Raw genomic sequence first — 27,994 nt, forward strand, 5'->3', positions numbered from 1 at the left:
AATCCTTGGTTTTCAGTTGGAGGATCTGGAGTCTGTGGAGACGTCAGGTGTTACAAAAGACTAAGGCCAAACTGAGCCAGACTGACCGTGTCCTGCACTCACAGTTCATGAAGATGTCCTCTGGGAGGCGCTATGTCCCCACAGCAAAACACTAACCACTACAACAAACCTCTTCTTCTTCTGCCAGAAGGATTTGAAATGGAAAGTGAATTAGTTCCTGTGTCCCTGATGCTCTGAGGTTCAAACGTCTGGTGTCTTTCTTTTTCTTTATTATTTATATTTATATATTGTGCGTGACCAGAGATGTGCCAACTGAACTGCCCTTTGGGATTAATAAAGTTATTGATTGATTGATTGATTGATTGATTAGACCTGTTTTAGTTTCCGGCAATGAGTGGAATTACAAAATAAAAGTAACTGTAATCCAATTACCACTCACTGAAACAGTAAGTGTAACTGAATACAGTTACTCATAATGAGTACTCTGATTACTCTGGTACATGTAATCTGTTACTCCCAAACACTGTTTATATGAGACAAACTCCAGTTTAGATCCTCATCGATTAAAATCCTAAAACTCATTTCGTCTTTGAATCTGTTTCCTTCTATTTCTAATCTTATGTCGTCTTTTTTCTTTTAAACAAAATAAAATTAGTTTTTTTTTTTTAACATTGACAATCAATCCGTTTAAATCAAACAGTATTTTACTTCTTTTTTTTTTTTTTTTAGCTCTTTGACCATTTTTATGTCTTTTCCCGAGTAAAATAATGTTGTATCATCAGCAAATACAATTTTCCCAAGCTCGGAAACTTTAACTCAAAAATTCATGTATAATATAAATATAATATAAAGTTTATGTCTTTACTGGTGTCAGGATCTACAGAAGCCGAGAGGGTCACAACAAACGCAAACGCCGCAACAAATACGACAACACAACAAAAAGCCACAACAAACCAAAAAAAGCCACAACGGAAGTGACCGCGGGACTCGATTTTCCGACGGACCGATCAAGCGTCAAGTGAAGAAGAAGAAGAACTACAACGTGAAACAAATAACGATAAAACAATAAATGACTTTTACTTACGTTTCCAACTTCTCCGTTCCTTTACTTTTCACGTTGTAGTTCTTCTTCTTCTTCACTTGTCGCTTGATCGGTCCAACGGTCACTTCTGTTGTGGCTTTTTTTGGTGTATAGTAGTTTTTTTTGGTTTGTTGTGGCTTTATTTTTTTTGGTTTGTTGTGGTTTTTTTGGTTTGTTGTGGTTTTTTTGTTTGTTGTGGCTTTTTGTTGTGTTGCATTTGTATTTGTTGCGGCGTTTGCGTTTGCTGTGACCCTCTCAGCTTCCGTACGGATCAGATTGGTCAAAAACAGAGACACCTGGGACATTTCTTGTATAAAACTGCGACAAATCAGTGTTTTTTTAATTTGTTTTATAAATCTTCTGGGACAGGACACAAGCTCAGAAGTGGGATTGTCCCGGGAAAACAGGAACGACCGGTCACACTAAGTCGGAATTTCTCTGCAGTATTTTTTATTTTATTTTTTTCAGTTTCTCTCCTCCTTTTATTGTTTCTTTAATACGTTCAGTTCCACAGATGTTCAGACTTTTACAGCTGCCGTGTTTGGTCCTCGAAGCTCATTTATGTTCCGTCGTATTAAAATTCAGAAACTTTTCACCTAAATAAAAACTAAATAAAAGATCTGGGATTTAAAACCACGAGCTGCAGGAGTGTGTGAACAGACGGACAAACTTCAGCCTTTTCATTTTCACTCCTGAGTCGATCCAAACAAGTCAAACCCTCCGATACTTTACGATATTTATTATATATATTACATTTATTCTATAGATATTCCCCGTGGGTGTTTTGGATGTTCACGTCTGAGCAGCTGGAGGGTTGGAGGTTTTTTATTTAAGATTTTGATTTAAGAAAACGCCAAGGCTGAAAACTGAATAATGCACGAAAGAGGCTCTTTAATTATTGATTCATCCTGGTAGAATTTGGAGTGAAATGTTCCAGATAAAACTTGAAATTCTACAGTTAGTTTTGGAGTTTTTCTCAGACTGAAACTTACTCCTGGAGTGAAGAGGAAGAGGAGAGAGTGAAGAGGAAGAGGAGAGAGTGAAGAGGAAGAGGAGAGAGTGAAGAGGAAGAGGAGAGTGTTTGGGGAGGAAGGGGAAGAGGAGAGATGGAGCTGCTTTGATAAAACATGGCTGCAGTTTATCTTTCTCCATCAGGACTCAGGATTAACAGTGGATTAAGACCCTCCCCTCTGACAGGATCAAGCGTTTACACCGACACACACTCCGGGGAAAGTGGAAAAGCTCTGGACTCTTCATCTTTTTACTCTTAATTATATAATTCAGTAACGACGTGTCCTTCACAGACCTCGGATGTTCTTCTGTCGCTCCGTCGAAGAAACAAACATTTAGTCCTCGTGTCGGCGTCGGATCGTCAGGACATTTCAGAAAACCGTGTTTTACTCAAACTGTCCTTCTGATCCCACACTCATACTTAGTGAACTTTCTGATACCGATACCGATACCGATACCTGACCTGCACCTGTCCAATGTTCTGTAGATACTTGAGGCAGATCATCAGTGCAGACGAGACACATGATGATGAATGATGATGATGATGATGAAGATGATGATGAAGATGATGATGAAGATGATGATGATGATGATGATGATGATGATGATGATGATGATGATGATGATGATGATGATGATGATGATGATGATGAGATGATGATGATGATGAAGATGATGATGATGATGATGATGATGATGATGATGATGATGATGATGATGATGATGAATGATGAATGATGATGATGATGATGATGATGATGATGATGATGATGATGATGATGATGATGATGATGATGATGAAGATGATGATGATGAGATGATGATGATGATGATGATGATGATGATGATGATGATGATGATGAATGATGATGATGATGATGATGATGATGATGATGATGATGATGAAGATGATGATGAAGATGATGATGATGAAGATGATGATGATGATGATGATGATGATGATGATGATGATGATGATGATGATGATGATGATGATGATGATGATGATGATGATGATGATGAATGATGATGATGATGATGATGATGAATGATGATGATGATGATGATGATGATGATGAAGATGATGATGATGATGATGAAGATGATGATGATGATGATGATGATGATGATGATGATGATGATGATGATGATGATGATGATGATGATGATGATGATGATGATGATGATGATGATGATGATGATGATGATGATGATGATGAAGATGATGATGAAGATGATGATGATGATGATGATGATGATGATGATGATGATGAAGATGATGATGATGATGATGATGATGATGATGAAGATGATGATGATGATGATGATGATGATGATGATGATGATGATGATGAATGATGATGATGATGATGATGATGATGAAGATGATGATGATGATGATGATGATGATGAAGATGATGATGATGAAGATGATGATGAGATGATGATGATATTTCTGTTTTTTTGTCATTAAAGTCGACGTCTCTGATTCTCACAAACACCTCATGATTTATTCTGTTTTTATTTTCTGACATTTTCATTACAAACTGAATTTAAATGAGTTTTTTGTTTCTTTATTTTTAAATGAGCCTGTTGTTGTCTAAAACGATGGACAATCTAATTAAAAATAATGTTATAATAAGGGGGTCACGTGACGCTAGTTTGTCTCCGGTAAAGTTCCTTTGAAAACACTTCTACAACTTTGCAGTCGCGCGGCTCTACACCTGTTTCCGTTGTTAAGCTGAACAATGGATTTGAGATCGAAAAATAAGCAAGTGAACTCCACATACGTGAGCGATGCACCGTCCGAAGACGACCTGCATCAAGACGCGAGCACGAGGCTTCTGAGCACGTGTCATTACCTGTGGACTTTGCACTTGTACCAGGAGATACGTGTTGGAAATCAGGCCCTGAGCGACAAACTACACATCAGGACGACAGAGATGAACGATTCCATATCAGGGCCGAGGCTGTGGTTGATGGTTTGATCACCCGCGTAAACGAGGCGGAGCAGCGGAGATGGACTCACAGGCCAAGTTCAGCAAAGACAACTTGTTTTTACTGGAGAAGGTCGAGTCACTTGAAAACCACAGCGCAACAACATACGCCTCCTAAATGTACGTGAAGGAAATGACCCGGTGGTGTTTTTTACTAACTGACACCAAACACTGGGGCGTGAGCAGTTCCCCGAACCGCTGATAATAGAGCGACTCACATCCGCGCCGAGACCCAGACCCGTGTTGATACGATGTTCAGCTGCTGAAGTATCAGGAAAGGGAGAAGATGCTCCGCGCCGCTGCCAAACTCTCCAGAGAAGATGATGGTCCCATAATGTAGGAGACCAGGCCACTGATGTTCTTCCTGATCTGAGCGGCGGCGGTGAAGCGCCGAAAGGAAGACGACCAAGTGAAAAAAGAGCTGCGATCCAGGAATATTCAATATTCTCTAATCCATCCTGCAACTCTGAAGATAAAACTTCCCGATGGGAAAAGAAAATTCTTCAAATCACCCAGAGGCAGCAGCGTTTCTGAAGGACGCAGACACCAGATAAAGTGTGGATCGATACAGAAGGTGAAGGAGGCGGCGATGCTTTGTGTTCAGTTTATAATCATGTGCTTCACATTGGACATTAAGGTAATTATCTTACCGATAATATTCAGGAGTATTTAGAGTGTTTTCTGATATGTTATATATGTTATATATGTTATATATGTTATATATGTTATATATGTTATATATGTTATATATGTTTTCCTAACGGAGAACCTCCCAGGGGCAGCAGATCTCAGGATCTTAACAGTTGTTCACAAACACAAGACCAGTTCCAGATGAAGGGAACCGTGCCACATGTTCACGTTCAGACGTTGGCACTGCAGGGTTTTGCTCTCACCCTTGTTTTTGTTTTGGGGATATTTTTGTTCTTTTTATTTTTATGGATGCTTCTCCCTCTACAAAACACTACTTTTCATTTGACAGACATTCCACTTATTGTGATATTCTAAGAGGTCATGAAGAAAATATGAAACGTAAAGTGTTTTATGGACAGGATGTTGAAATGTGTCAGTTTTAATGTTAATGTTTGAATGGTCCAATTAAAAGGAAAAGAGTTCTGGCTTATTTGAAGAAAATGAATGTAGATGTTGTTTTCATTCAAGAAACTCACCAGTAAAGAACAGAAGAAATTGAAAAGGGAGTGGATTGGCCTGGTGATGTCATCACCTTTTAACTCAAAGACCAGGGGAGTGGCCATTCCTGTGAAAAAAAATACACCTCTGGAAGTGATTGATACTTTCATTGATCCTCAGGACGATATGTTTTTGCAAACTGTAGAATTTTTTCAGAACAGTGGTCACTTCTAAATTTATATGCACCTAATTATGATGACGAAGTGTTTATGCGAGACAGGCTCCTTAAAGTCGCTGAAGGGAAGAACAGTTTATTAGTCGGGGACTTCAACTTTTGTTTAGATCATTGGACAAATCCTCTACTGTTAATCTCCAAATCAAAAGCCGCCAAAATGACTTTGATTTATATGAAAGATCTAAACTTCATAGATATTTGGCAGCAAATGCCTCAGACTGGAGACTGTTCATTTTCTTCAAGCCTTCATAACTCACACCAGAATTGATCTATTTTTATTGTCTTCCCAGCTGCTTCATACAGTATTGATACAGAATATTTACCCAGAACATTGTCTGACCAATCACCATTAACTTTGGTCCATTTTGTTTCCCTGTAGATGGCGTCTCAATCCTGCTGCTCCAGAGATCTGACTTCTGCTCCTTTATAAGAGCTCATATAAAGTTGTTTTGTGAAACGAACAGTGCTTCTTCTCCCACTTGTTTTATTTTCTGAGACGCATTGAAAGCTTCAATAAGGGAACAAATCATCTCTTATACTGAGGGTCTGAAAAAGAAATTCACAGCAGATATTGAAAAGACAGAGCGGGAAATTACAAACTTGGAAAAAGATTTCCAAAGAAGTGGCTCTAATGACACTTGTCAATCTTTAGTTCAGAAAAAGATTCAGTATAAAACATCGAACACATACAGGCCCAAAAGGATATTTTGAGATCAAAGCAAAAGTTTTATGAATTGGGAGAGAAAAAACACATCAAATGTTGTCATGGCAGCGAAAAGCAGAGGAAAGTCGTAGGAACATCAATGCTGTTCAAAATGAAGCAGGAATCATCTCTTATAACCCAACTGAGACAAACCATATGTTTAAAAAACTTTATTCAAATCTGTATCAATCAGAACTTCATATTGACAACTTCTTGTCCACAGTTAATTGAGCTGAGATTAGTGACGAGGACAGAGTCTGAATCTCCCTTTTACAAAAACAGAAATGACTAAAGCCTTGAGTTCACTTCAGTCAAACAAGGCACCAGGAGACGATGGTTCCACCTGAATTTGATAAAGAATTTAAGGACCTGCTTGTTCCATTGAGTTTGGATGTGACAAATTTAGTGTCAAAAACACATACACTCCTGTAGTCCTTTACAACAGCTACAATCACAGTAATACATAAGAAAAACAAAGACCCACTGAAATGTGCCTCTTTTAGGCCAATATCATCACTGAAGACAGACGACAAACTGATTTCAAACAGACTCAGTCAAGTACGACCAAAAATAATGAATCCAGACCAGTTTGGCTTTGTTCAGAAGCGAATATCCACAAATAATTTAAGCAGGTTTTTTAACATAATTCATCTGGTAAAAACCAGGTCTGATCCTACTGCAGCGGCGGCGCTGGACGCAGAGAAGCTTTGACAGGCTAGAATGGCCTGATTTATTCAACGTTTTGACAAAATTTGGATTTGGAAAACATTTTCCTGACTGGGTGAGAACTCTGTACTATAAACCAAAGGCGAGGACAACTGCTAACGGGCTGATGTCTGCGTCGTTCCCACTAAACAGGTCAAGTCGTCAGGGCTGATCCACTGTCTCCTGGGCTTTTTGTATTGGCTGTTGAGCCGTTGGCAGAGGCGATTAGACACGACCAAATATAAAAGGCTTTATGGTTGGTGACGCGGCTCATAAAATCAATCTATTGGCTGATGATGTAATCCTATATATATCAGATCCTTCTCCATCCCTTATTAGACTGTAAAACTTACTGAGTCCATACGGCTCTGTGTCTGGATATAAGATCAACTATGAGAAAAGCGACATTATTCCATTAACAAAATTCAATTCTTCTCAGTGTGGAGGCGTCTCATTCAAACGGACTCCAACAGGGATAACAGATCTTGGTTACATTTGGATGGCAAGTTAAAAAATCTGTTTAAGTTAAATTCTGCTGCGCTGGAGAAAAGGATTGAAGAAAACCTGCATAAATGGGCCAATCTTCCTCTCACTCTGACTGGGAGGATTAACTGCATTAAAATGAACATTTAGCCAAGGCTGCAGGATCTGTTTCAGTCACTTCCAGTAGCTCAACCACAAACATTCTTTAAAGCACTTGACAAAACTGTGAGGCGCTTCATTTGGAATGGGAAAGTGGCAAGAAGGTCTTTAGAAATATTGACATGGAACTATGAGTCAGGAGGACTTCAATTACCCAGTTTTAAAAAATACTACCTCACAGCCCAGATGTGATTTATCTTCTCTGTGTTTGACGGGAGGCGTCTCCATCCTGGGTTCATATTGCATTTCATTCTCTGAGAGAAGATGCTTTTCATGATTTTGTTTACAAATATAATTCCAAAGTGTCAAAAAAGACTGACAATCCTGTTCTCCTCCACCTTCTAAAGTTATGGAACGACACAAGACTGTTGGCCAAAATCACCACTGAGACAAAACAATCTGATCCCATTGACTGGAAACAACAAGATCTTGGAATTGTGGCACCAAAATGGTCTTCATATATTGGAGGACTGTTTTGAAAAAGGATTATTAATGTCCTTTGAAAAACTAAAAGAAAAATACATCTTACCAAATAATACATTCTTTTGTTACCTGCAACTACGATCGTTTTATTACTAGTAAACTGGGCCGTACTATATTATTGCCCAAACTTACAGCATTTGAAAGGTTGTTACACGATGTTGGACCTTATACATTTATTTCTAAGATGTAAACTTTGTTGATAAATGAATGTCCTAAACCAGCCTTGTATTGATCTGAGGAGGTGGGAGTCAGACTTAAACACCACAGTTGAAGATAAAATCTGGTCGAATTTATGTCGAGAGTTTATCTGCCACCACCAACGCTCCGATATAAACTTATACATTATCATTTCCTTCATCACTTATATCTAACCCCAGAAAAAAATCATAAGACAAAAAAAGATTTTTCTGATCAATGTTTCCGATGTTCTGTAGAACTGGGCTCATTTTTGCCTTGTACCTGAACATGTGTCAAAGGAAAAAGTTCTTGGTTTGACTTTTGCTGAGCCTTTTCCACAATCACAAAAACTTCAATACCTCTTGATCCTGAATTTTTCCTACTTGGACATTTTGAGAAAATTGAATCAATAAATAAATACAAAATAAAATTTTTTGAAATTTCATTGGCAGTGGCAAGAAAATGCACTGCAGTCACCTGGAAGTCTGACCCCCCATTACAAGACGGAAATGAACAACTGTGTGTTTGGAAAAGACACTTTTAGCCTCAGAAAAGCTGACAACACGTTTGTTAGAACATGTGTAATGTCCTGACGTGGATTATGTGAATGTCGCCTCCACTGACGTCTGTGTGTCTGTGTGTCTGTGTGTCTGTGTGTCTGTGTGTCTGTGTGTCTGTGTCTGTCTGTGTCTGTGTGTCTGTGTGTCTGTGTGTCTGTGTGTCTGTGTGTGTGTCTGTGTGTCTATGTGTCTGTGTGTCTGTGTGTCTGTGTGTCTGTGTGTCTGTGTGTCTGTGTCTGTGTGTCTGTGTGTCTGTGTGTCTGTGTGTCTGTGTGTCTGTGTGTCTGTGTGTCTGTGTGTCTGTGTGTCTGTGTGTCTGTGTGAACTGTTGAAACGTGTGACTGTGTGAAGCATCTTCCCTTTTTTTTTTTTCTGTGGGGGAGCGGGGAGGGTGTGGGGTTTTTGTCGTTCAACTATGTGTTTTGTTGTGTATAACTCAAACAAAATGCAAAAATAAAATATTGCAAAAAAAAATAATGTTATAATAAATAAACCGAGTCATTTACATTTATGAACTAAACTTAAAATAGTCCAAAATAAAACAGCGTGTGTAAAAAAGTAAAAAAAAATAATAAAACAGATTAAACTGCGCGTGTAATTCTTAGTTTTGCCACAAGATGGAGCCCTGGTCCCGGGCTGAGTTCTGTGGTTTTGTTTTTTTCTAGAAGGAATTTTACAGTTTAGAATTTTTAAAGTTTAAACACAAAACCACAAACTGATGAAAAACAAACAGAGAAACATCGAGTTTAAATGTTGAATTTCAGGCTCCTGTGAAAATAAACATGATCATTATGTGAGTCCACGTGGTTCTGGTTCAGTCCCGGTTCTGGTTTTGTTTAGTTTAGTTTGGGTTTTGGGTTTTGGGTTTTGGGTTTTGGGTTCGCTCTGTCGCTGCGGGTCTGACGCGGTTCTGACGCGGTTCTGACGCGGGGCCGAAGCAGGTCAGGATTAACGGGATTATCTGAAGTCTCCTCGTGGCTCCGGGGCACCTGGTCTGGGCCAGAGTCCGGCCTGGAGGTTCGGACGCGGTTCTGACGCGGTTCTGAAGCGTCTGGAGCGGTGAATGAAAGGTCCAGGCGCGGTTCTGATGCGTTTCTGGATCGTTTCTGCAGCGGACTGAAGCGACACTGTCCTGGAGCTGCGCAGGTGAAACGCGACGCGACGCTTCAGTGGCGCTAAACCAGGACTAAACCAGAACTAAACCAGGACTAAACCAGAACTAAACCAGGACTAAACCAGGACTAAACCAGGACTAAACCAGGACTAAACCAGAACTAAACCAGGACTAAACCAGGACTAAACCAGGACTAAACCAGAACTAAACCAGGACTAAACCAGGACTAAACCAGGACTAAACCAGAACTAAACCAGGAACTAAACCAGAACTAAACCAGGACTAAACCAGGACTAAACCAGGACTAAACCAGAACTAAACCAGACTAAACCAGACTAAACCAGAACTAAACAGGACTAAACCAGACTAAACCAGAACTAAACCAGGACTAAACTAAACCAGAACTAAACCAGGACTAAACCAGGACTAAACCAGAACTAAACCAGAACTAAACCAGGACTAAACCAGGAACTAAACCAGAACTAAACCAGAACTAAACCAGGACTAAACCAGAACTAAACCAGGACTAAACCAGGACTAAACCAGGACTAAACCAGAACTAAACCAGAACTAAACCAGACTAAACCAGAACTAAACTACTAAACCAGGACTAAACCAGAACTAACCAGGAACTAAACCAGGACTAAACCAGACTAAACCAGAACTAAACCAGAACTAAACCAGGACTAAACCAGAACTAAAACCAGGACTAAACCAGGACTAAACCAGAACTAAACCAGGACTAACCAGAACTAAACCAGAACTAAACCAGGACTAAACCAGAACTAAACCAGACTAAACCAGGATTATAACAGGACTAAACCAGGACTAAACCAGAACTAAACCAGGACTAAACCAGGACTATAACAGGACTAAACCAGGACTAAACCAGGACTATAACAGGACTAAACCAGGATTATAACAGGACTAAACCAGGACTAAACCAGGATTATAACAGGACTAAACCAGAACTAAACCAGGACTAAAACAGGACTAAACCAGGACTAAACCAGGACTACTAACCAGGACTAAAAAGGACTAAACCAGGATTACTAACCAGGACTAAACCAGGACTAAACCAGGACTAAACCAGAACTAAACCAGAACTAAACCAGGACTAAACCAGAACTAAACCAGGACTAAACCAGGACTAAACCAGGACTAACAACTAAACCAGGACTAAACCAGAACTAAACCAGACTAAACCAGGACTAAACAGGACTAAACCAGGACTAAACCAGGACTAAACCAGAACTAAACCAGGACTAAACCAGACTAAACCAGGACTAAACCCGGACTAAACAAAGTTTGTTAATTTTTTGTATTTTTATCTTTTGTTCTTTTGTTTTTAAAGACTTTGTCCCTGATTTTTCTCGTGGTTCTGACGCGTTTCAGACGCGGCTCTGAAGCGCCAGGTGCGGTGACTTCGCCTGACCCGCGCCGTTCCGGACCGTGCCCTCCCGTGCCCTCCCCGTGCCCCCCTCCCCGTGCCCCCGCCTCTCCCCGGAGTGTCCTCTTCCCTCATTGGATCAGATTTGTTTTGGTTTTGTTTTTTTTCCTCTCCTCGGCCGCTGATTGGTCGCGTTTTAGGTCCGGTTTCCACGCGTGTCGTCCGCGATGCCACTGCTGCCTCGCGACGCGGACCGCTTCGATGGACTGTCCCTGCTCTACTGGTGAGTCCGACCCGAGCCGACCCGAGCCGACCCGAGCCGAACCGACCCGAGCCGCCGACCGACCCGACCCGACCCGAGCCGACCCGACCCGAGCCGAACCGAACCGAACCGGGACAAACACGGGGAGAGACCGGGATTAAGAGAGGATTAAAGCAGAGTCTTAAACCAGGACTAAACCAGGACTAAACCAAGTCTAGACCAGGACTAAAGCAAGTCTAAACCAGGACTAGACCAGGACTAGACCAGGTCTAGACCAGGACTAGACCAGGTCTGTACATGTCAGGTTCAGTTTTCTGTGTTTGTTCTGGTTTTATTAAAGATACACTGTGTAACTTTTCGGCTGGAGGCTCCGTCAAACACTTTTCTCTGTGAAGATGTTGTTGTTTTGTCTGGAATATTTCACAGTATGACTTTAAATCTTTCTGTATCCATGGAGACCAAACCAGACTAGTTCCCGGTCAGCTCTGTGGAGAGGCGACCGCGCTCACAGTCACATGTCGTTTTTATCTGTAAAATCACCTGTAACTGTTTAAAGTCGCACTGTGGAACATTCCAGGCAGAGCAAGGACGTATCCATGGAAACGAACAGGTGACTGAGCCTCAAGTAAAAAGTCACACAGCACAGCTTTAACGCTGAAAGGTCATACAGAGGTTTAAGGTGGACTGTTTAAGGTGGACTGTGTGTGTTTAAGGTGGACTGTTTAAGGTGGACTGTGTGTGTTTAAGGTGGACTGTGTGTGTTTAAGGTGGACTGTTTAAGGTGGACTGTGTGTGTTTAAGGTGGACTGTGTGTGTTTAAGGTGGACTGTTTAAGGTGGACTGTGTGTGTTTAAGGTGGACTGTTTAAGGTGGACTGTGTGTGTTTTAAGGTGGACTGTTTAAGGTGGACTGTGTGTGTTTAAGGTGGACTGTGTGTGTTTAAGGTGGACTGTGTGTGTTTAAGGTGGACTGTTTAAGGTGGACTGTGTGTGGTTTAAGGTGGACTGTGTGTGTTTAAGGTGGACTGTGTGTGTTTAAGGTGGACTGTGGTCTGAGGCGGTGCAGCTGTGAGTCCAGATGTCGAGACTCTGCACATCTGGGTCAGAATTATCAAAGAAATTTGGCACAGTTCAGATCACACATGAAAACAAGGACCAAAACTGGACCAAAAACTGGACTAGTCCTGGTTCAGTCCTGGTTCAGTCCTGGTTCAGTCCTGGTTCAGTCCTGGTTCAGTCCTGGTTTAGTCCTGGTTCAGATGGGGGTATTATTTTGGGATAAACCTCGTGTTTAGAGGCTTTGATTGATCCAGGTCTGGTCTTCTCAGTCCGGTTACGATCCAGGTCTGAGCTGGATCCTGGTCCGGTCTCTGAGGTGTGGGCGGAGCTAAAGGTGAAGCGCCCAAACGAACCAAAACAAACGTGTTTGGTGTCAGTTCTGCTGTGGTGACACTTCAAAAAAATCAGATTCAAATATTCAGTTCAATCAGTTCAAGTTCAGTTCATTTTTATTCCAGACTCATGGACATTTTCAAAACAGACGAGGACAAAACAAACAAAACAACAAACATTTATGTTTTTAAAAACGGTCACACCAGAGCCTCCACAGAGTCTCAGATTTGTGAGTGACTTTATTATTTCATCGTCTGATTTGTTCCGTCTGCAGATAAAACTGAACATTATAATTATTCTAAGTGCAGCTGCAGAGTTTTCACTTGTGCCGTAACAAACATCTCAGTCTGAGCAAACCACTGCCTTTCCATGTCATTCCAGCCTCCAAGCCTCCACTGTGCCTCACTGTGAGGCCTCCGCCTCCAGCCTCCAGCCTCCGCTCCACCTCCAGCCTCCGCTCCACCTCCACCTCCGCCTCCGCCTCCACCCGCCTCCGCTCCACCTCCACTCTGCCTCCGCCTCCGCCTCTCGCCTCCGCCTCCGCTCCACCTCCACTCCGCCTCCGCCTCCGCTCAGCCTCCGCCTCCGCTCTGCCTCCGCCTCCGCTCCGCCTCCGCCTCCGCCTCCGCCTCTCGCCTCCGCCTCCACCTCCGCTCCACCTCCAGCCTCCGCCTCCGCCTCCGCCTCCGCCTCCGCTCCACTCCGCCTCCGCTCTGCCTCCACCTCCACTCTGCCTCCGCCTCCGCTCCGCCTCCGCCTCCGCTCGGCTCCGCCTCCACTCAGCCTCCGCTCGTTTCTCTCTGAGGAGGATTAAACCTGGATCTGACACATGACACAGAACCAGTTTATTTAAGACCACAGACGTCCTGAGCCAAGGGTAGATCAAGAAGAGCTTCAGACACACACACACACACAGACACACACACACACACACACAGACACACACACAGACACACACACAGACACACACACACACACACACACACACACAGACACACACACACACACACACACACACACAGACACACACACACACACACACACACACACACACACACACACACACACAGACACACACACACACACACACACACACACACACACACACACACACAGACACACACACACACACACACACACACACAGACACACACACACACACACACACACACACACACACACACACACACACACACAGACACACACACACACACACAGACACACACACACACACACACACACACACACACACACACACACAGCACACACACACACACACACACACACACACACACACACACAGACACACACACACACACACACACACAGACACACACACACACACACACACACACACACACACACACACAGACACACACACACACACACACACACACACACAGACACACACACACACACACACACACACACACACACACACACACACACACACACACACACACACACACACACACACACACACACACACACACACACACTCACACACACACGTGGAGTCTGATTCTGTCTGTGAGTCGTCCTCTGTGAAGGTGCAGCCGCTCTGAGGATTAACACAGATTAAACACCAGAACTAAACCAGAACTAAACCAGAACTAAACCAGGACTAAACCAGGACTAAACCAGAACTAAACCAGAACTAAACCAGGACTAAACCAGAACTAAACCAGAACTAAACCAGGACTAAACCAGGACTAAACCAGAACTAAACCAGGACTAAACCAGGACTAAACAGAACTAAACCAGGACTAAACCAGGACTAAACCAGAACTAAACAGACTAAACCAGGACTAAACCAGAACTAAACCAGGACTAAACCAGGACTAAACCAGAACTAAACCAGGACTAAACCAGGACTAAACCAGAACTAAACCAGGACTAAACCAGGACTAAACCAGAACTAAACCAGAACTAAACCAGGACTAAACCAGGACTAAACCAGGAACTAAACCAGGACTAAACCAGGACTAAACCAGAACTAAACCAGAACTAAACCAGGACTAAACCAGAACTAAACCAGGACTTAAACCAGGACTAAACCAGAACTAAACCAGGACTAAACCAGGACTAAACCAGAACTAAACCAGAACTAAACCAGGACTAAACCAGAACTAAAAAAGGACTAAACCAGGACTAAACCAGAACTAAACCAAGACTAAACCAGGACTAAACCAGGACTAAACCAGAACTAAACCAGGACTAAACCAGACTAAACCAGACTAAACCAGAACTAAACCAGGACTAAACCAGGACTAAACCAGAACTAAACCAGAACTAAACCAGAACTAAACCAGGAGGTGTGTGCCTATGTGTGTGTGTGTGTGTGTGTGTGTGTGTGTGTGTGTGTGTCTGTGTGTGTGTGTGTGTTTCTTCTTCAGTTTGAGGATTAAACGTGTGAAATGTGACTCTCACTTTTTCAATTCAGTTTGTGAAAAAAAAGTTAAAACTAAAAATAGAAAAGTCCAGGAAGTCGTGAAGCCGAATCCCTCTGCCCGTCGACAACAAACCACAACTTTTCTGACACTTTATTCAGGAAAATGTCAGATGGCGATGTTTTTGACTCTTGTTAAAGCCACAGTGTGTAACTTTTTACCCTAAAATAGACAAAAACATGTTTGTTTCATATTGGTGAAAAACACAGAAATATCCTCAGTGACTGTCAGGGGGCTCGCATCTCCACAAACCTGACTCTTGTTTGACTTATCTCCATGGAAATGTTGTTCCTTGACTATAAAGTTCCACAGTGTGACATAAATCTGTTCAGGTTGAATGTTCCAAAGTGTGGCTTTAGTTTTCTGTTCATCGAGCTGATGAAACCTCAAGATCTTTCAACTCAATTCAAGTTTATTTCTATAAAACATTAAAAACAACTTCAGCTGAACAAAGAGTTTCACACAAGTCGACAAAAACAGAAGAAACATTTACACATTTACAGAAAACATGTGAAATAAAAACACCACGATCAGCGTGAACAGCTCGAACTGAACACAGGCAGAAGAGGTGAAGACCTGACGAAGTTCTCAACATGAACCCAACATGTGTCCTGATGTTTTCAGTTTGTGTCTTTGGCTCATGGGACAAAAATCATTTTCTCGTTCACGTTTCCTTCCTGACTCGGGGCCAAGCTCCTCCCACCTGAGTGACGTCTGGAACCTGCACCACGTGGAGCGTTTGGACCAATCAGAGCCAGAGCTGCTGGAGCGGAGCGAGAACGACTCAGTGACGAGGCTCAGTCGGACAAAGATCAGTTTTAGAACAGATTTAAATAAAAAAAGTCCAACTGGAAAGTCACATTTTAAACACAAAAGTTATAAAACTGATTTTTCGCAGAATTCAGTGAGTCATGTTTCAGTGGAAGATCAAAGTTAAAGTTAAAGTGGTGTCTGTTTCTTCCTGTGGTTTCATTTTGGTGTCACTGATGGTAATAAAAGGTTTGTGTGTTTGAGGATGATGATGGGGCCTCACGGCGTCTCTCGGACCGTCCACAGACTCCAGTTCAGCGACTGCAGGAAAGGACTCGGTCAGAACACGTTTCACTTTATATTTATTTATTTCTACAACAATATTTATCATGTGTAGTTTTATATTTTTATGTTTAAAGTGCCCGTATGACACAAACACAAAAACACAAACCTGCAGATTTAGGCTCAGTTCTTTTCTCTGCAGATTCACCTTTTCCACATCGTCTCAAGTGTCTCGCTGGTTTGTGGAACTTCTGGTGTTCTGACCTCAGGCCTTAGATTGTCATTTGTTTCGTGTTTTCTAAATGATTGTGCTGACTCACCTGGATTCCTGCTGTGGGAGCCCTGGTTTGTGATTGGTGGAGCAGGTCGACGCCCACCTCACCTGCAGACTCCGCCCCCTGTTTAAGAAGACGACCTGCACCTGATCGAGGCTGTGGACTTGGTGGCCACTCTGACAGTTTGTGTTTGTGTTTAGTTTAGTTTAGTTAGTTTAGTTAGTTTAGTTTAGTTTAGTTTAGTTTAGTTTAGTTTAGTTTAGTTAGTTTAGTTTAGTTTAGTTTAGTTTAGTTTAGTTTAGTTTAGTTTAGTTAGTTTAGTTTAGTTTAGTTTAGTTTAGTTTAGTTTAGTTTAGTTTAGTTTAGTTTAGTTTAGTTTAGTTTAGTTTAGTTTAGTTTAGTTAGTTTAGTTAGTTAGTTTAGTTTAGTTAGTTTAGTTTAGTTAGTTTAGTTAGTTTAGTTAGTTTAGTTTAGTTAGTTTAGTTAGTTTAGTTTAGTTTAGTTTAGTTTAGTTTAGTTTAGTTTAGTTTAGTTTAGTTTAGTTTAGTTTAGTTTAGTTTAGTTTAGTTTAGTTTAGTTTAGTTTAGTTTAGTTAGTTTAGTTTAGTTTAGTTTAGTTTAGTTAGTTTAGTTTAGTTTAGTTTAGTTTAGTTTAGTTTAGTTTAGTTTAGTTTAGTTAGTTTAGTTTAGTTTAGTTTAGTTTTAGTTTAGTTTAGTTTAGTTTAGTTTAGTTTAGTTTAGTTTAGTTTAGTTAGTTTAGTTTAGTTTAGTTTAGTTTAGTTTAGTTTAGTTTAGTTTAGTTTAGTTTAGTTTAGTTTAGTTTAGTTAGTTTAGTTAGTAGTTTAGTTTAGTTTAGTTTAGTTTAGTTTAGTTTAGTTTAGTTTAGTTAGTTTAGTTAGTTTAGTTTAGTTTAGTTAGTTTAGTTAGTTTAGTTTAGTTAGTTTAGTTTAGTTTAGTTAGTTTAGTTTAGTTTAGTTTAGTTAGTTTAGTTTAGTTTAATTAGTTTAGTTTAGTCTAGTTAGTTTAGTTTAGTTTAGTTTAGTTTAATTAGTTTAGTTTAGTTTAGTCTAGTTTACTTCTCTTTTGTGCCTTTTTTGATTTTTTCACTTGATTCTGTTTGTGGTTTTTGTGGTTTAATTTGGGGAACTTGTGTTTTAGTTTCGTGTTTGTCTCTTTGTTTTGTGTAAACCTGCGTGACCCTTTTGTGGCACAAAACTCAGTTTATTCTTAGTTTAGGTTATTTTCTGTATATTTTAGTCTGTTTTGTTCATTTCCCTTTACATTCCTGTTAATTAAACATTATTTAATATATTATTTTTGTTACTTCCCTGTCCCCACTGGAGCTGGGTCGTTACACTGGTTAATGGGTTTTCTGTGTAAATGAAGTTCCAGAAGTTGCACAAACCTACAGCGGGACACTTGAGACGCTGTGGAAAAGCTCTTGTCTGCAGAGAAAAGATCTCTGCCTAGCAACAGGTTTGATTGACAGCGTTGCTCAGTGCAGGTGGAGAAAAGCCTCGCTCCTGATTGGCTCTTCGGTTTTGCGCTCAGATTACCAAATTGTTACGGTTCCTAGATGCATTCGGCCTCGATGAGCTTCATTTGACTGCGGGAGGGCATCTGACACAAACGGGAGCGAGACAGTAAAGACAAACATGATCATGAGACTTTTGGTTTCCAGGAGTGAAGATCATCGGAGGATTCAGGGAGCAGACGGGAGAAGACTTCGGAATCTACGTCAAGAGAGTCGTGTCCGGAGGACTGGCCTTTGTGGACGGTACTGAACCAGGACTAAACCAGGACTAAACCAGGACTAAACCAGGACTAAACCAGGACTAAACCAGGACTAAACCAGGACTAAACCAGGACTAAACCAGGAACCAGGACTAAACCAGGAACCAGGACTAAACCAGGACTAAACCAGGACTAAACCAGGACTAAACCAGGACTAAACCAGGACTAAACCAGGACTAAACCAGGACTAAACCAGGACTAAACCAGGACTAAACCAGGACTAAACCAGGACTAAACCAGGACTAAACCAGGACTGAACCAGGACTAAACCAGGTCTAAACCAGGTCTAAACCAGGACTGAACCAGGACTAAACCAGGACTGAACCAGGACTGAACCAGATCTAAACCAGGTCTGTGTTTCAGGTCGGTTGAGGTCTGGAGATTTGATTCTGGACGTGAACAACATCAGTTTGATCGGAGCCACAAACGAGAGGTGAGACGATCGAGAAAAGTGACGTTTTTATTTTATATTCTATATTTATATATATTCTTATATATATATTTTATTTAAATTTTTTAATTTCCAGAGCGGTGGAGATCCTGAGGAATGCGTCTTTGTCCAATCACATGACTCTGCTGATCTCCAGAGACGACCAGGCCAGGTACAAACAGGTGAACTCTACAAAACCAGGACGGTCCAGACAGATCCAGGTGTGGCTCCTCTGTGATGAGCCACACCTGTGAGTCACTCCTCTGTGATGAGCCACACCTGTGAGTCACTCCTCTGTGATGAGCCACACCTGTGAGTCACTCCTCTGTGAGGAGCCACACCCCATAAAGAGTTTTTAAGACAACTGAAGTGTTTTGAGCAGAGAAAAGGTTTATGATCTAAAAATAATAAATAATAATAAATAATAATATATAAAAATCACAACAAAATCGGACATTTTTGAAAGTTGTCGGCGGGTGTGTGGGGCAGGTGTCGGCGGGTGTCGGCGGGTGTCGGGTGTGGGGCGGGTGTGGGCGGGTGTCGGCGGGTGTGGCGGGTGTCGCGGGTGTCGGCGGTGTGGGGGGGGTGTGGTGGGGGTGTCGGCGGGTGTGGGGCAGGTGTTGGCAGGTGTTGGCGGGTGTGGGGGGGGTGTGGTGGGGGTGTCGGCGGGTGTGGGCAGGTGTTGGCAGGTGTTGGCGGGTGTGGGGGGGGTGTGGGCGGGTGTTGGCGGGTGTCGGCGGGTGTTGGCGGGTGTGGGGGGGTGTGGTGGGGGTGTCGGCGGGTGTGTGGCAGGTGTGGGGGGTGTGCGGGGGGGTGTGGGGCGGGTGTTGGCGGGTGTCGGCGGGTGTGGGGGGGGTGTGGGGCGGGTGTTGGCGGGTGTGGGGGGGTGTTGGCGGTGTGGGGGGGTGTGGGGCGGGTGTTGGCGGGTGTGGGGGGGGTGTGGGGCGGGTGTTGGCGGGTGTGGGGCGGGTGTCGGCGGTGTCGGCGGGTGTCGGCGGGTGTTCTGTGTTTTGCTGTGTCATGGTAGCTCAGGTTGTTGTTTTGCTGAGTCGCTGTGGCTCAGACCTCAATCTGTCACCGAGACTTTGACTCGACTCAGACTGACGTTTGTCCAAGAGGTTTAAGATCAAACTGGACCAGGACTGAACCAGGACTGAACCAGGACTGAACCAGGACTAAACCAGGACTAAACCAGGACTGAACCAGGACTGAGGCCAGGACTAAACCAGGACTAAACCAGGGACTAAACCAGGACTGAACCAGGACTAAACCAGGACTAAACCAGGACTGAACCAGGTCTAAACCAGGACTGAACCAGGACTGAACCAGGAACAGGACTAAACCAGGACTAAACCAGGACTAAACCAGGACTGAACCAGGACTAAACCAGGTCTAAACCAGGACTAAACCAGGACTAAACAGGACCAGGCTAAACCAGGACTAAACCAGGACTAAACCAGGACTGAACCAAACAGGAAACCAGGACTAAACCAGGTCTACTAACCAGGACTAAACCAGGACTAAACCAGGTCTAAACCAGGACTAAACCAGGAGGACTAAACCAGGACTAAACCAGGACTGAACCAGGACTAAACCAGGACTGACTAAACCAGGACTAAACCAGGACTAAACCAGGACTAAACCAGGAACCAGGACTGAACCAGGACTAAACCAGGACTAAACCAGGACTAAACCAGGACTAAACCAGGACTAAACCAGGACTACTGAACCAGGACTGAACCAGGACTAAACCAGGACTAAACCAGGACTAAACCAGGACTAAACCAGGACTGAACCAGGACTAAACCAGGACTAAACCAGGACTAAACCAGGACTAAACCAGGACTAAACCAGGACTGAACCAGGACTAAACCAGGACTAAACCAGGACTAAACCAGGACTAAACCAGGACTAAACCAGGACTAAACCAGGACTAAACAGGACTAAACCAGGACTGAACCAGGACTAACCAGGACTAAACCAGGACTAAACCAGGACTAAACCAGGACTGAACCAGGACTAAACCAGGACTAAACCAGGACTAAACCAGGACTAAACCAGGACTAAACCAGGACTAAACCAGGACTGAACCAGGACTGAACCAGGACTAAACCAGGACTAAACCAGGACTAAAACCAGGACTAAACCAGGACTAAACCAGGTCTAAACCAGGACTAAACCAGGACTGAACCAGGACTAAACCAGGACTGAACCAGGACTGAACCAGGACTGAACCAGGACAAACCAGGACTGAAACCAGGACTGACTAAACCAGGACTAAACCAGGACTAAAAAACCAGGACTAAACCAGGACTAAACCAGGACTAAAACCAGGAACCAGGACTGAACCAGGACTGAACCAGGACTAACCAGGACTAAACCAGGACTAAACCAGGACTGAACCAGACTGAACCAGGACTAAACCAGGACTAAACCAGGACTAAACCAGGACTGAAACCAGGACTAAACCAGGACTAAACCAGGACTAAACCAGGACTAAACCAGGACTAACCAGGACTGAACCAGGACTAACCAGGACTAAACCAGGACTAAAACCAGGACTGAAACCAGGACTAAACCAGGACTAAACCAGGACTAAACCAGGACTAAACCAGGACTCTAAACCAGGACTGAACCAGGGACTAAACCAGGAACCAGGACTAAACCAGGACTAAACCAGGACTAAACCAGGACTGACTAAACCAGGACTAACCAGGCTGAACCAGGACTGAACCAGGACTGAACCAGGACTAAACCAGGAACCAGGACTAAACCAGGACAAACCAGGACTAAACCAGGACTGAACCAGACTGACCAGGACTGAACCAGGACTAAACCAGGACTAAACCAGGACTAAACCAGGACTGAAACCAGGACTAAACCAGGACTAAACCAGGACTAAACCTAGGACTAAACCAGGACTAAACCAGGACAGGACTGAACCAGGACTGAACCAGGACTAAACCAGGACTGAACCAGGACTAAAACCAGGACTGAACCAGGACTAAACCAGGACTAAACCAGGACTAAACCAGGACTAAACCAGGTCTAAACCAGGACTAAACCAGGACTAAACCAGGGACTAAACCAGGACTGACTAAACCAGGACTAAACCAGGACTGAACCAGGACTAAACCAGGACTGAAACCAGGACTAAACCAGGACTAAACCAGGTCTCTAAACCAGGACTGAACCAGGACTAAACCAGGACTGAACCAGGAACCAGGACTAAACCAGGACTAAACCAGGACTAAACCAGGACTAAACCAGGAGGAAAACCAGGACTAAACCAGGACTAAACCAGGGTCTAAACCAGGACTAAACCAGGACTGAACCAGGACTGAACCAGGACTGAACCAGGACTAAACCAGGACTAAACCAGGACTAAACCAGGGTCTAAACCAGGACTAAACCAGGACTGAACTAAACCAGGACTGAACCAGGACTAAACCAGGACTAAACCAGACTAAACCAGGGACTGAACCAGGACTAAACCAGGACTAAACCAGGACTAAACCAGGACTGAACCAGGACTAAACCAGGACTACTGAACCAGGACTAAACCAGGACTAAACCAGGACTGAACCAGGACTAAACCAGGACTAAACCAGGACTAAACCAGGACTGAACCAGGACTGAACCAGACTGAACCAGGACTAAACCAGGACTAAACCAGGACTAAACCAGGACTAAACCAGGACTAAACCAGGACTGAAACCAGGACTGAACCAGGACTGAACCAGGACTGAACCATGAACCAGGACTAAACCAGGTCTAAACCAGGACTAAACCAGGACTAAACCAGGTCTAAACCAGGACTAAACCAGGACTAAAACCAGGACTGAACCAGGACTAAACCAGGACTAAACCAGGACTAAACCAGGACTAAACCAGACTGAACCAGGACTGAACCAGGACTAAACCAGGTAAAACCACTAAAACCAGGACTAAACCAGGTCTAAAAACCAGGACTGAACCAGGACTAAACCAGGACTAAACCAGGACTAAAACCAGGACTAAACCAGGACTAAACCAGGACTGAACCAGGACTGAACCAGGACTAAACCAGGACTAAACCAGGACTAAACCAGGACTAAACCAGGACTAAACCAGGACTAGTTCTCTACAAACATGTTCTGAAATGTCCCAGTGTGTGTGTGTTCTGTTGTAAATTCTGTTGTGTTTGTGTTGTTGTGTTGTTGTGTTGTTGTGTTTGTGTGTTGTTGTGTTGTTGTGTTTGTGTGTGTTTGTGTTGTTGTGTTGTGTGTTGTTGTGTGTTGTGTGTGTTGTTGTGTTTGTGTGTTGTTGTGTGTGTTGTGTTGTTGTGTGTTGTTGTGTTGTTGTGTGTTGTTGTGTTGTGTTGTGTTGTTGTGTTGTTGTGTTGTGTGTTGTGTGTGTTGTTGTGTGTTGTTGTGTTGTTGTGTTGTTGTGTTGTTGTGTTGTTGTGTTGTTCTGTTTGTGTGTTGTGTTTGTGTGTTGTGTGTTGTTGTTGTTGTTGTGTTGTTGTGTTGTTTGTGTTGTGTTGTGTTTGTGTTGTGTGTTGTGTGTTGTGTGTTTGTGTGTTGTTGTGTGTTGTTGTTGTGTTGTTGTGTTGTTGTGTGTTTGTGTTGTTGTTGTGTTTGTTTGTTGTGTTGTTGTGTGTGTGTTGTGTGTTTGTGTGTTGTTTGTGTTGTGTGTGTTGTGTGTTGTTGTGTTGTTGTGTTGTTGTGTTTGTGTGTTGTTGTTGTGTTTGTGTGTTGTTGTGTTTGTGTGTTGTTGTGTGTTGTTGTGTGTGTTGTTTGTGTGTTTGTGTGTGTGTTGTTGTGTTTGTGTGTGTTGTTGTGTGTTGTTGTGTGTGTGTTGTGTGTGTTGTGTGTTGTTGTGTGTGTTGTTGTGTTGTGTGTGTTGTGTGTGTGTTGTGTTGTTGTGTTGTGTGTGTTGTTGTGTGTTGTGTGTTGTTGTGTGTGTTGTGTTGTTGTTGTGTGTTGTTGTGTTGTTGTGTGTTGTGTGTTGTTGTGTTGTGTGTGTTTGTGTGTTGTTTGTGTTTGTGTGTTGTTGTGTGTTGTTGTGTTGTTGTTGTTGTTGTGTTTGTGTGTGTGTGTTGTTGTGTTGTGTGTTTGTGTGTTTTGTGTTTGTTGTGTTGTGTGTGTGTTGTGTTGTGTTGTTCTGTGTTGTGTTGTGTTGTTGTTTGTGTTGTGTTGTTGTGTGTTGTGTTGTTGTGTTGTGTGTTGTGTTTGTTGTTGTTGTGTTGTGTGTTGTGTGTGTGTGTGTGTGTTGTGTGTTGTGTGTTGTGTTGTTTGTGTGTTGTGTGTGTGTGTGTGTGTTGTTGTGTTGTGTGTGTGTGTGTGTTGTGTGTGTGTGTTTGTGTGTTGTTGTGTGTTTGTGTGTGTGTGTGTGTGTGTGTGTGTGTGTGTGTGTGTGTGTGTGTGTTGTGTGTGTTGTGTTGTTGTGTTTGTGTGTGTGTTGTGTGTGTTGTGTGTTGTTGTGTGTGTGTTGTTGTGTGTTGTGTTGTGTGTGTGTTGTTGTTGTGTTGTGTGTTGTGTGTGTTGTGTGTTGTGTGTGTTGTTGTGTGTGTGTTGTTGTTGTGTGTGTTGTGTGTGTTTGTTGTGTGTTGTTGTTTGTGTTGTTGTGTTGTGTGTTGTGTGTGTTGTTGTGTGTGTGTGTTTGTGTGTTGTTGTGTGTTTGTTGTGTTGTGTGTGTGTGTGTGTTGTGTTGTGTGTGTGTTGTGTGTTGTTGTGTGTGTGTGTGTGTGTGTTGTGTGTGTTGTTGTGTTGTGTGTTGTGTGTGTGTGTTGTTGTTGTGTTGTGTTGTTGTGTGTTTGTGTTGTTGTGTTGTTGTTTGTTGTTGTTTGTGTGTGTTTTGTGTGTGTGTTGTGTTTGTGTGTTGTTGTGTTGTTGTGTGTTGTTGTGTTGTGTGTTGTGTTGTGTTTGTGTGTTGTTGTGTTTGTGTGTGTTGTTGTGTTGTTGTGTGTTGTTGTGTGTTTGTCCTTGAGCCTGTGGTGACAGGGAGGATGATGGGAAATGAAGTCCGTCTGAACGAGGCTAAAAATAAACCAGAGAAAATCCGCTCAGTCAAAACATGAAAACATCACAACGACACAAAGACACACAACCTCACCTCTGGAAAACACAGAGAGAAGAGAAGAGAGAGAGAGAGGGATGAGGGGAGGAGAGAGGGAGGAGAGGGAGAGAGGGAGGAGAGAGGGATGAGGGGAGGAGAGAGGGAGGAGAGGGAGAGAGAAGGAGACAAGGAGGGAGAGAGGGATTAGGGGAGGAGAGAGAGAGGAGAGGGAGAGGAAAAAGAGAAGAGGAAAAGCGGTAGGAGGAGAGAGGAAGAAGGGGAGGAGAGAGGGAGAGGAGGAGTAAAAGAGGGATGAGGGGAAGTCAGACGAAGGACAGAGGAATGAAAGAGGGAGAGAGGAGAGGGAAGAAAGAGAGAAGAGGATGAAGAGGGGGAGAGAGGAGAGGAGAGAGGGAGAGGAGGACGAGGGAGGGAGGAGAGAAAGAGAAGAGGAGGGTAGAAAGGGAGGAGAGGAGAAAGCAAGGGAGCGAGCGAGGGAGGGCAAAAGGGAGGGAGAGAAGAGAGGGAGGAGAGAGAAAGAGAAGAGGAGGTGGAGAGAGAAAGAAAGAGAAAAGGAGAGAGGAGAGAGAGACTGGGGGTCAGAGAAGGAGAGGAGAAAAAAAGAGGAGCGAGAGAAAGAGGAGGAGGGAGGAGAAGAAGCAAAAGATGAGGGAGGGAGGAGAGAGTAAGGGATAAAGAGGGAGGGAGAAAGGAAAGGAGAGAAGGAGAATGCGGGAGGAAAGAGGAGAGAGAGGAGAAAAGATGGATGAAGAGAGGGATGAGGGGAGAGAGCGACTCGGGTGAGAGAGGGAGAGAAGAAGCGAAAGAGGAGGGAGAAAAGAGGGAACGTGAGTGAGATAGAGAGAAGGGAGGAGAGCAAAAAGAACAAACAGATACAGGAGGAGGAGAAAAACGAGAGGGATGACTGGAGAAAGAGAAACAGGAAGAGGGAGAGAGAGAGAGAATAGGAGGAAGGGAGGCTACAAGAAAAGGAGAGAGGAAGGAGGAAAGAAAAAGAGAGATGGAGGCAAGAAAAGGCAAGAAAGAGACTAGAGAGAGAGAGAGAGAGAGAGGGGAAAAGATGAGGTGAAAAAAGAGAGATTATGGAGAGAGGAAAGTAACAAAAAAGACAAGAATGAGGAGAGAGAGAAGAGGGGGAGGAACTGAAGAGGAGGGAGAGACAGAGCAGAAAAGAAGAGAAAGAAGAGAAATGAGAGAGGGGTAAAGAAAAGAGAGAGCGATGAGAGAAAGAGAGAAAGAGGAAGGAGGATTGGAGCTGTGGTTCACACAAAGGCCACCAGAGGGCGCCAGACTTCACTCATTTTCACTTCTGTGCAGTTTTATAAAAATAATATCAACGTTTATTTATTTATAAGTATTTTTTATTGTTTAATTTAAAGTTTTACATCATTTTAAACACACAGATTTACATTTGTTCAGTTTTAAACGAACAAAAACGACGTCTCAAATGTTCTTCAATAATTCTGTGATTGTGAACAGAAACGATGATGTTGTTTGTGTTTTATTTCCTGTTTTGTTTCAGGAGGGAGTTTGTGGAGCTGATGGACAAATACAGCTGCAGTCACATGACCCCGAACCCCGCAGGACGCTCCTCCCCTCCGCAGATCTGCTCCGGTAACACCCAAATAAAATCTAAACTAAAAATCACCACAAATCTTCCTTCATCGTTCGTTTCTACGGCAACAGCGTCATGTTTCGTTATTCTCAGACTCATGGAAAGAAACGATAGAATAAAACTCCTTTTTACTTTAGAAAACAAAGTAAAAACATCTCTCCCTCCCCCTGCTGGACGCTTTGAGGATTACATGTTCATGATGACGTCATGTTTAACAAAATTTTCATTCATCATTTGTTTCTGTTCAGATATTTCTGATTTATTTAACTGGTAAAATATTAAAACATGTAAATAATTAGATCAGGGGAGACAAACTCAAATTCACAGAGGCCAAAATTAAAAATTGGGATGAAGTCATGGGCCAAACTAAATATAATAAATATTTATTGAAAAATTTCAACAACATCTGCATGTTTTCTCTTCTGTACAGATCTGTAATATTAAATATTTTCTTATTCAAATATAAGTTTAATCATAGTTTTGCTTCAACATTGAATCCAGAACAAACAGAATATAAAATAATAACAACATTTTAAATAAATCATGTCTCTATAGTCTCTGTGTGCGGCGGCAGCTCTGATACAGATTTGATTTGATCTCATGGACCAAATATAATTATATTATGGGCCAAATTTGGCCCTCGGGCCTGAGTTTGACATCTCTGATTTATAGGTTTAAAGGTATAAAAATATTTAAAGTATGTAACTTTTTGGAGGAGGTAAGTCACCTGCACGATTCCATGGAAATAAAAAGTTAAAGCCACACGTCGGAACATTCTCCATAGAGATTTAACTCAGTTTTAATGTCGTACTGTGAAGATTATAAAAGGAAGAACGTTTCCATGGAAACAAGAAGAATTTTTAGAGGTTTTCTGTGTTTTTCAGTCCAATAAAAACATCCACCATGAAAAAACAAACCAACAGCATTTTGGTTAAAATGTCACGTACTGTGGCTTTAATTAAACCAGATCTTCTTCTCTTCCAGTTTCCAAAGTGACGAACAGCTCCTCGTCTTCATCCAGATCAGAGTCTCCACAACTGCTCAGCCCCAACACCTCAGTGTTCAGGTAAGACCTGCTCCGGACGGTCCCGGTCCGGTCCCGGTCCGGTCCCGGTCCGGTCCCGGTCCCGGTCCAGTCCTGGTTCAGTTCTGGTTCTGTGCAGTGACAGTGTGATCCAGCTCGTCTGTGTGTCCAAATCCTTCGGTCTGGGTTTGGTCATCGGGGGCGGAGCCAACAGACTCGACGGACCAATGGTGTTCATCCAGGAAGTGTTGCCGGGCGGAGACTGTCACAAGGTACGACCCGTCTACTCCACCCAGGTCCTGACCGGGACCATAACCAGATCTGAGACCAGGATCCTGGCTCAGATGCAGAGGTGATGTTCAAGTTCCTGTTTCGAGGCGACATTTTGACTGTTCCAGAGATAAAGTGTTTAGTTTTAAACTGATATTGTTGCTCA

The 27,994-nt window shown here is 42.9% G+C and overlaps 1 protein-coding gene across 1 annotated transcript in view; it reads left to right on the forward strand.

The window, feature by feature from the left end:
- The first annotated feature begins 11,453 nt into the window (after window positions 1-11,453).
- Window positions 11,454-27,994, forward strand: part of stxbp4 (syntaxin binding protein 4) — a 41,100-nt gene continuing 24,559 nt past the window's right edge. Inside the window, 8 exon segments of the mRNA XM_055149939.1 lie at window positions 11,454-11,509; window positions 16,344-16,417; window positions 18,317-18,412; window positions 18,793-18,862; window positions 18,957-19,031; window positions 26,442-26,533; window positions 27,519-27,641; window positions 27,682-27,830. Of these exon segments, the coding sequence (XP_055005914.1) occupies window positions 11,454-11,509; window positions 16,344-16,417; window positions 18,317-18,412; window positions 18,793-18,862; window positions 18,957-19,031; window positions 26,442-26,533; window positions 27,519-27,641; window positions 27,682-27,830 (735 nt within the window).

This window comes from Boleophthalmus pectinirostris, unplaced genomic scaffold, assembly GCF_026225935.1.
Source record: "Boleophthalmus pectinirostris isolate CB_2022bp ecotype Guang Dong unplaced genomic scaffold, ASM2622593v1 HiC_scaffold_14, whole genome shotgun sequence".
Taxonomy (NCBI): domain Eukaryota; kingdom Metazoa; phylum Chordata; class Actinopteri; order Gobiiformes; family Gobiidae; genus Boleophthalmus; species Boleophthalmus pectinirostris.